The 9,776-nt window shown below is 33.5% G+C and overlaps 1 protein-coding gene across 6 annotated transcripts; it reads right to left on the minus strand.

Moving 5' to 3' along the window:
• Positions 1 to 596: 596 nt before the first annotated feature.
• Positions 597 to 8,967, minus strand: LOC120089222 (NAD-dependent protein deacylase SRT2). 6 transcript variants are annotated; one of them, XM_039046633.1, is made up of 12 exons: positions 8,697 to 8,967; positions 8,309 to 8,394; positions 7,438 to 7,480; positions 7,105 to 7,333; positions 6,922 to 6,987; positions 6,004 to 6,049; positions 3,497 to 3,657; positions 3,276 to 3,405; positions 2,534 to 2,698; positions 1,554 to 1,681; positions 959 to 1,058; positions 597 to 875 (listed from the first exon to the last, which is right to left on the minus strand). In XM_039046633.1, exons 3-12 carry the CDS (start codon positions 7,442 to 7,444, stop codon positions 822 to 824), a joined length of 1,086 nt encoding a protein of 361 aa, XP_038902561.1. In that variant the 5' UTR covers positions 7,445 to 7,480; positions 8,309 to 8,394; positions 8,697 to 8,967; the 3' UTR covers positions 597 to 821. The 6 variants fall into 6 exon arrangements, with proteins under 6 accessions (XP_038902561.1, XP_038902562.1, XP_038902560.1 ...); XM_039046634.1 differs by lacking the exon at positions 8,697 to 8,967 and adding an exon at positions 8,510 to 8,564; XM_039046632.1 differs by lacking the exon at positions 8,309 to 8,394.
• Between the last annotated feature and the right edge of the window lie 809 nt (positions 8,968 to 9,776).

The following is a 9,776-nucleotide window of genomic DNA, read 5'->3' on the forward strand; positions in this document are numbered from 1 at the left end:
AATGGTGGCTGGTGGATTGTTGTATAAATCAAACAAAATAGTCTCTTGTGTAAGTAAGCTTAGAGAGAGAAGAAAAAATTGAGGATTTATCCCCTTTGCTAATTGTGTTTTCTTGTGTTGAGTATTTGTGTTTCTTCTAGCAATCAATCATGGATCCATTGAGCAAAGATGACTACTAAGAGAAACCTCTTGAGCCAGGCCGAAAGGTAAAAAATTTGGTTCAAGTTAGCAAAAATGGAAAAGCAAAAAAAAAAAAAGAGGAGGTTTTTCAACAATGAAGATAGAATCAAAATTTTGAAAAATGAATAAATTCTAAAAACAATATTTTATTTAAACAAAATATAACAACAAAGCTTTAAACCTTAAGCCGTTATTTCGACACCTTGAACTCTTTGCCTTATAAAAAAGAATCGGAAATGAATGGATGGTAAGAAAAAGACCTCAACCCTATACTGAAATAGTAAAATAAATAAATAAAGTATTAGAATTGAAATGCAAAGATTAAAAACGTAAAAATTAAAAAAAATAAAAAAGGAACAGAGGAACAGAGGAAATGTATCCACAGCTAAAATGTCAACAAAAATGGAGAAACGAAATGCAAATAACATGAAATTATTTACTTATTATTATATTATTATTTTTGGAAAAAAAAAACAGATAAGAAAATAATCTAAAACTGTGACCAGTCCATCGAGTTTTTGCTATTAATAACATAACAGTAAAGAAATCCGTTCCGCGAAAGTACTTTGGGAAAATATATAGTAGATTCTCTACTGAAAAATATGAAAGAGCTGTAATTGAAACAGACACCTGAACTGATGTTATTGGAGCGAAGGGATGCTGAGGGAACCCATATGAAGCACTCTGGGCATGATCTGTATGAAATGGCAAAGCAAATTATAGGAATATAAACACACGGGGAGGCATCTTTCAGAGAGAGAGAGAGAGAGAATTGTACCTCACCCAACCTAGCATTGATTTTCAGTGATACAAAGTCATCAGCCCTTGTAACACCTACATTTACAATTCCAGTAGCTGCACCTGCCTCGTGAGCGGCTCTGAGATATCCAATACCAAGAGTTAGAGAAGCTCGAAACATGGAACAGAATGAATCGAACACAGATTTGACTTGATCCAAAAGATTACAACTCTTTACTTCCTTAATATATTACCAACATTTTCGCTTACATTCAAGTTCCAAATATTAGTTTGATGGGACGTAGTTTCAATTTCGATACTAAGATTTTAAAAGTTTCAATTCAGTCTCTATAGTTGGGATTTAGTTTCAGATTGATGCCTATGATTGGAACTTAGTTCCAATTTAGTCCTTCCATAGTTTTTCGTTTCAAACTTAACCAATTTTCAAGACCAGAACTATCGACCACTGGAACTGTCACTGTAAGAAGATAATTTCTATTCTATCAATATACCATTCCATTCAATCAAAATCTGTTTCTTCATTAAAAGAAGGATACCTTAAACACTAATTCCCAGAATTTTAATTTTCCAATGAAATTTTCAAAAAAGTGAAAGCAAAGAAACTAAGAACGTACCTCACTAGCCGATAAGCAGACATGGTCATCACAGATGACCCCAATACGAGGAAAGCATCACAATTTCTAGCAGCTTCCATCGCCTTAGTAGCCCTATCCTTTGGGACATTATCACCAAAGAATACGACCTTCAAATGAATTGGGAAAATAAAGAACACACAACATTAGGAAATAATTTAATAATATGAATATACCATTATAAACATAAAAATTTCATTGAAAAGGAGAAAAGAAAGGGAGGTGAAGAATATAGACTACGCACGAGATTTTCCAAAGAAATTGTTATTGTTCAAATACATGCACGTAAATATGCAAGCAAATACTGTAAAATCGTAGAGTCCTAAGAAGTATGAAAAGTGAATAGATATTTCCCGATGAAACAATAATCACAGGACATTGACAAATGAGAAATATTTTCCACACCAAAAGACTGTAAGTAACTAAGCCATAAACGCATAATAAGCTAATACTGTAACTCAGTGAAATTAGTATGAAGGATAGTTTTTTATCTCCCCTCCTATGGCCATTTGCTCTGTAAGTGCAGAAGAGGGAACTAGCAGCAGTATCACACTGCTACCATGAGATTGATCCTTTGAAGTTCATGTAAAAATTTAGTTTCCAATAACAAGACACGCCTTCAACCATTTACTTAAGCTATATCATGAAATACTCTATTTTCTAATAATAACCTACACATTATAATCTCAAGTAAATGAGGCAGTATGCCAGTATAATGCAATGCGACATAGCTGATATGGATTCCTTTCCTCAATGGATGATATAGCCGATATGGATTAGTAAGGAGATTCAAGTCTCTTCACAGTATAAGGGTATGTTTGCTATACAATCTGGATTCTGTTTTTTCTTTTTTTAGATTAATCTCTAGATTCAGCAAATATCCATGGATTAGCTGATATGAATAAAAACAGTTTTTGACTTTTGTGACAAATATTATCAAATAATGAAAGAAATAATCTTACATCAGGCTTAAGCACTCCATTGCACTTTTGGCAGGTTGGAATACAGAAGTCATGCTCCCAATATTTTTCATCGATTTCAATATCACCATCCGGCCTTTGCTTCATGCCAAAGCTCTTATCTGATCCTGAGCCTCCAACATCCAAACTTTCGATTGCTTCTGCCCACTGAAGCAAAATATATTTGCTGAAAGCTCAACCAGAAGTCATTCATAATCCACAAATTTTCACCTCTGATTCAAAATAAATGATATAAAATAGGGAGTGAGGAACCAAAAAATACTTAACTCGGTAAATCAAAGTTTCCAAAATTAAAAATAAATAAGGTGAAAAGCAGTAAGCAACAAGCTTTGATGTCAATCACCAATAACAATAATAAATCGAGTTTGCTATGGAATTTTAGAAAAATGTTTTTGAGTAAAGCACTACTCTTACAAGCACTTTTGGAGAATCACGACTTCAGTGCTTTCCTTAAATCAATTTAAAGTGTTTTTCAAGTACTTGTAGAATTTTCAAGATCACTTTTGACTTCGTGAACGAAGTCTATAAAGTGATTTTAACCACTCCTCACAATTCCAAAAGTCATCCCAAACTCATCCTCAAAGTTCAAGTTATACTACTTCATACGCCTATTTGCAGAAATATCTAAAAAAGATCAGCAAACATTTCATTCCATATTCTGGAGTCAGAAATATAAGTAAATCGGATGATCGTTATTCGAAGATCAAATAGAACAAAAACAAACCTTGGGGTTGAGAGCTTTCACTTGGTCCTGAAATGAATTCCTACAAATGGAAAAGCCACACTCTAAACAAATTACAGAATACACTGTTCCATGTAATTCAAGTGGATCACTACCCGCACGGTGGTGCAACCTGATATGAGAGTAAAAGTTTCAGTCTCATATAACTTCTTCAACATGATGCCAGAGTTCATTATGTGAAGAGTGGGTAGCTATCTCATTACCTATCAACGTTTTGAGTGACCATTAAATTGATTCGGCCTACTTTTTCTAGAGATGCCAGAGATAAATGTGCAGGCCCAGGCTGTGCATCTGTAAAACGTCTCCACCCTGCATAACTCCTTGCCCAATATCGACGACGACTCCGGATTGAACGAACAAACTCCTGCTTCCATGAAAACCAAACGTTTAACCTTATGAATACAAAACAAATGTCAAAATATGATGAACTATGTCATGAGTTCAAACCAAGACACCTTCCATTGTTGGTTATAGACAAAATAAATAAGAGGATGCTTAAAGACGACTTTCTTTGAAAGGTATCCCCGCTGTCTAATTGTCTTCAGAAACAAAATGATAGGGGTGATATTTCCCTGCTTGATTCCTCACATCTACCATAACTCTTCACCTTGTATTTGTGAGGAAAAAATATTTGATTCAATGCTAGTTGCTAATGATATGGTTGATCATTGGAGAGAGAAAGGTTTTGGTTATTTCGCAAGACCTCGAGAAAGCTCAAAACAAAGTGGATTAGAATCTCTTCAGACTGGTGTAATGAAGAAAGGCCTGAGACATAGGTGGAGTTGCATCTAGGCGTGCCTCTCTTGTGCTAACTTTTCCATCACAAATTCACAATGAAAGTCAGGCCTAGAAATAAAATCAAATGCTTGCTACTAGAGGCCTTCAGAGGGCAATCCTTTTCTCCTTTCTTTTTCACGACGGTGGCTGGTTGTTTAAGCAAGCTTCTAGTCCTACCTAAAAGTTTGGATGTCAGTTTTGAGGATAAATTCAAGGTTGGTAAGGATCCCTTTTCCTGTTAATCCCCTAAATTACATATCCAAGGACCAAGGGGAGTCAGACTTTTGTTGAATTTAGTCAAGTCAGGAGACCTAGAACTAATTCTCTCACAGGATGATATTCAAGAAGTAACCGATAATTCCTATTGTGGAACAGGTCAATGGCTGATCTCTTCCTTTGGCCTCAATTAGGCAACCTGATTTCTAAAATTTTGAAGATTCAATGCTAGAATACTTCTTCACAATATATTTTATTGAAGAAAACTTTAATAAAGAACAATCAACAAATGAAGAATACATGAGTGCATTAGAGAAATGGGCTTTCAGTTAAAAGAATGAGAGGTGGAGATAGTCACTGAAGTCCTTAGTAATGGAAGCCCGATGCAATTGCTAGCTAAGGCCCAAATCTTCTCCAAGAACTTTCCTTTTCACTAAAAATCCGACCATTTCTCTCAAGTCAAATATTCCATGAATCACAAAGAAAGCAGCCTGCCCAAAGAAAGTCCTCTCTATCACAAAAGGCATGGAATAAGAGCTCCTCCACAACCCTGCACAAGCTGTACAAGCGCTCTTTATCAGTCTTTTTTCTTTTTTTTGGCAAGGACCTCAATTGGACAAAGAGAGGCATGTTATTAATTGGAGAAAGGTATTTTTTTTCCCTTTGTAAGCAGGGGACCATGGGTGATGTATCCAAACAAAACACCTCGTTCCTAGATGTGGCTTTGAAGATATCCACTTGAGGGATGCCTCACGAAATTAAAGTTGTTTCTTTAATGCCAAGCACACTTGCATCAAGATGCACATCAGTACAAGAAGCCCAAGTCAGATGAAAAGAACAGGGGTACAGGCAAAACAGAAAGCAAAAAAAGAAAGAAACAAACCTACAAGGTCATTTGATAACGGTCCTATTTCACATTTCCTCTGGTCATTTCTTGTTTCAAGTTTTGAGAAACAGAAGTATTGGTAATGGTTTTGGTTTCTCACTTCTTATTTTTTTCATAAATGTTTTAAAGTTGTGTAGAAATTTTAGAAACAACAAAATCAAGTTTATTATTTCTCGTTTCCATTTTGCACTTTTTCTCCAAGATATAAATAAAATCATTATTTGATATTCTTGACTTAATTGATGATAAATATATAAAAGTAAACATAACATAAAAAAATAATTTAGTTTCTAAAAAAATAATTTTCATATAAATATTTTACATTTTAGAGAAAAAAAACAAGAAATAATCACCAAACAAATTTCATTTTTTCTTAATATAAAAATAAAGGAGAAAAACAATAAACAATTACCTAATGCAGTTTCGTTCTTCATTTAAGAAGAGAAAAAAGAAACAAATAACAAGAATGTTACCAAATCTGTATCAAACATAACCAAGATTCAAAGATCAAAAACATCCTCAGTATCAAACTCCAACCTAAAATTCTCAATATCCAGATGCTGACCATCGCTTCCAAAATTTTCAAATAGAACCAAATATCTAAAATAAAAAAAATAAAAAAAAAATTATGAGTATCAAACAGAACCTAAGATTCTCAAAATCCAGATGCCCACCATCGCTTCCCAAATTTTCAATCACTTCCATTGCAATATTGATTCTTTTATCTAAAAATGCAGATAAGGTGCTACTATAGATATTTTGTTTTTAAGTATCCAGGCAATATTATCAAAACAATGCAAAAAGAAGGTGTGACACCTGCCTTCAGATCACCTGATGTGTAATTGGTTTGAAACCAGAACTATAAGCTCCATTTGGGCTGCAGGATAGAGAAACCTTCGCGTTAGAAAAGAAAGGCAGGTGTGTATTAAAGCAAAAGAAAAATTACATGATAACATTAAAAGGTGTTAACCCAAATAATATAAAGCATGATCATCAACTAAGAAACAGAATGTGGTCAGCTTGAGAGGCCAAAAATGAATTAACATAAGTCTTAAAGACAGCAGATAGAACATTGGAAATTGACAATCTATATATACAAAAGTTTAGTTTGACTGGATGCTAACCTAACACAAAAGCATGTGCATACAAGAATTTACTTGCCAGTTATGTGTTCATAAAATGTGTTCAAACTAGAAATCCTTTTCTCATTGGATTAATAGGAATTAGGGTATGAATGTTCTGAATCGGGAGGGAAAATGGATAAGAAGAAATTTTAGTAAAGTTAGTTTGCAAAGGGAAAATGAGCAAGTGATGCCTTTTTTAGGGTAAATACTGAAATGCTGAACATCAGTGCAGTTCATAAATGAGAGTAGAAACAAAAGTAACAATCAACAAACACACTTGTCAATCAAGCAGCCATTACATGCTACAAAAATTATATGGTAATAAAATTCAAAAGCTGAAAAGGTTGCTTTGATCAGTTGGCAAACTTCAAACCGTAGAAAGTAAGACAGCATACAATAACAATGTCTCTGAACTGTAATATGCCATGCATGAAAGTTTTCCTTCTATGTATCAAAGCTGTGTATGAACGAACATGAGAGTTGGCTTTAAGTGAACTAAGCAACATTTGTATACAGGTCTAACTCTCAACGTCGATGTTTAATCATCTCACAATTGAAACGAACACAGAAGAAAAATAAATAAAAGCTGAAATATTAGTATTAGAAAGGAAGGGAAAAATGAAACCTTCTATAATCAGGAATTCCAGATTCCGTACTTATTCCAGCTCCTGTCAATACCACAAGCTTGGAACTGCAGAATGCATAATAGCATGAAACAAATGACGTGTGATGTTAAGGATTTATCATCCCCAAAGAATGGTTGTTGATTCAAAAATATTAAGATACCAATAAAGGTATGTAAATAGACCTTCGATCAAGAAAATTATATAAAAGATCAACATCCTTCATGCTAGGGGGATCTGAATCAGGAACTAGCTTCTTGTCCCTCATAAAGTTTTGGTGAGGTTTTTCAACATTGATTGACGAGGAACTAACTGAAATTTTACGTGATGTTTGGACATTCCTTGAGGAGCAAAAAAAAGGTATCAACCATCTGCCCTTTCTGAGCAATTGCCAACCTCTAGATTGAACAATATCTGTTATTGTTGAGAACAGAATAAATTATAAAGTCATTTATGTGATACTGTTAAATAGTGAAATCCACGAGATTAATTTTCTCATGAAATAGAAGCTCACTTGCCTCCCATGATGTTTCCAGGTAGCTTCCTTGTGGTTGAAGAAGACTACCGTTTAAAAAGAAATGAAAAAAATAAAAATAAAAATAAAAATAATTATTTTTTAAGAATCAAAAAATGAAAGACAAAAATGAAAACCAAACAGGAAATGTCAGTGGCAACTTAGGAGAAGATAGGTTGAGAACTTGAGATGGAGATGAAAATGTAAGAACATAAGATGGAAGAAGACAAAGGAAGTACAAAACTTCAGTGACCTTTTTTATATACTGTTTTCCATTTCTTTTTTCTTTTTTCTTTTTTAGAGAAAAAAATGAAAGAATGCATCGGACACAAAAAAATGTTCTACAAAAAGAATCCGGACAGGACAGACTCTAATATCATCCAAATATCACAACTTCTTATTAAAAAATCACCGACATAACCTTACAATAAGGTTCTAACATAATAAAATAATAATAATAATAACAAAAACAAGCATAGAACAATGAGCCTTCTGCTCTGTTCATGTATCTCAGCTGGAATTTTAAAGAAAAAATCATGGTCAGCAAGGAAAAGGAATCACCGACTCAATATCCAGAGCTCAAAAAGAATTTATCAAGGAACAAAACTTGGCTATGTTTCTCAGACTAACTATCTATCATGGAATATTTTGAATTAGACCAGAAGAAAACTAATGGATACCACCAAATTAAAGTGAGACACATTCTTCCATTTGACACATCATAATCAGTAAAATAAAAAAGAGGACGCACCAGCCAAAGACGGATTTTTTACTCAGCAAGATGCTTATCTACACAAGTTCAGTTAACAGGGTGACATAAATCAGTATTTCCAGCACTGCGAAACTATTTCTGCAGCGCTAGCAATTAATCCTACCTCCTAGTGAATGTTATCCATTTCTTTTCAGATAGCAGCAGCAGAGCATTTCTCCTTCATTTTTCATCAACTCTACAATGCCCGTTCTTCAAATCACAAGTATTGAAACCCAATTCAGGAACTACGTAGCAAAGGTAACCAAAGAAGATACAATCTATAAATGCACGAATATGAGGCAATTCATACCAATGGAACACAAACCTCATGAACTAAGCACAGAACATTCACATAGTGCAATTAGAGAAATATCTTCGGGCAATAAGAACCTAATAACCGCCATAAACCCATCACAGATTCTCGAGAAACGAAACGAACAATAAATTACCGAATGCAAAAGAATTGTAAATTCAATAATAAGAGCAGGAAGTAGAGGGAGAGTGGAGCATACGCAGAAGGGTCGATGGAACGGCAAGCGGAGGAACATGGGCACAGTTCAGAATGATCTTTTGATGAGCAAAACAGGATCTACGGGAAATTCGAAGTTTCTTTTCTGGGAAAGCTGAGGAAGACGGAATGGAGAGGCGGTAAGTGGTAGACTAGAAATTAGAACATCAGATCCGAGAAAGGCACAAGCCAAATGTGATGTGGAGACTGTATTGTACACATCGTTCTAATTTGGGCCATTCATCATACTTCCACGCTCCCTTGCTTTCCACCGGTTGTTTTCAATTACTTGATCCATCTGAGTTCATATGGCTGGGTTTATATTTCTACTTTGTAATTATTTTTTTAAATTAAATCGTAATTAAAATATAGTGCGGAAAAATCGAACCTCAGATCTCGAGAACATTATTTTAGTCATCAATGAATGTCATCATATTTTTTCAACAATTTCACTTTCAATTCTTTTAAATTTGGAGAATCATCAGCTAAATTGATAAATTTATGGGTATAAATGGATATTTTCTCTTTCTTTTATTTAGTACCACACATAATATATCATTTGAGCTGTCTTGACTTCAAAATTACTCATCAATTCATCTTCTATTTATTCGAGTAATATTTTTTGAAAAAAAAATGTTTTAATTAGTTGAACAGATATATTCCGAATTTTAGATTTTTTTTGTTTTGTTTTTCGAAGTACATGACATAGATGTTAAAATGGATGGAAATTAATTTTAGAAGTTTCTAAGAGGCTCAACTATACAAAATGTCCTAATCCATATGGTTTATTTCCATTGAGCTCTTTTAACATCTACAAAGTTTGACTTTATACACATTCTTTCAATTTGTTCCAAAAATAATATGTTTAACTTTACACACATTCTTTTAATTTGTTTGAGAAAATAATATTTTTGACTTTACACAAATTCTTTTAATTTATTTCAAGAAATAATATTCATAATTAATTAATTTCCATAAGACTGACCAATAAGAAATAGAATTAAAACTTATAAAATGAAAGAAACATAATAGAAACCAGTTACATCGAAAAAAAAAATAAGAAAATACGAATATGGTGATATGT

Source organism: Benincasa hispida, chromosome 10 (assembly GCF_009727055.1).
Source record: "Benincasa hispida cultivar B227 chromosome 10, ASM972705v1, whole genome shotgun sequence".
In the NCBI taxonomy this organism is placed as follows: domain Eukaryota; kingdom Viridiplantae; phylum Streptophyta; class Magnoliopsida; order Cucurbitales; family Cucurbitaceae; genus Benincasa; species Benincasa hispida.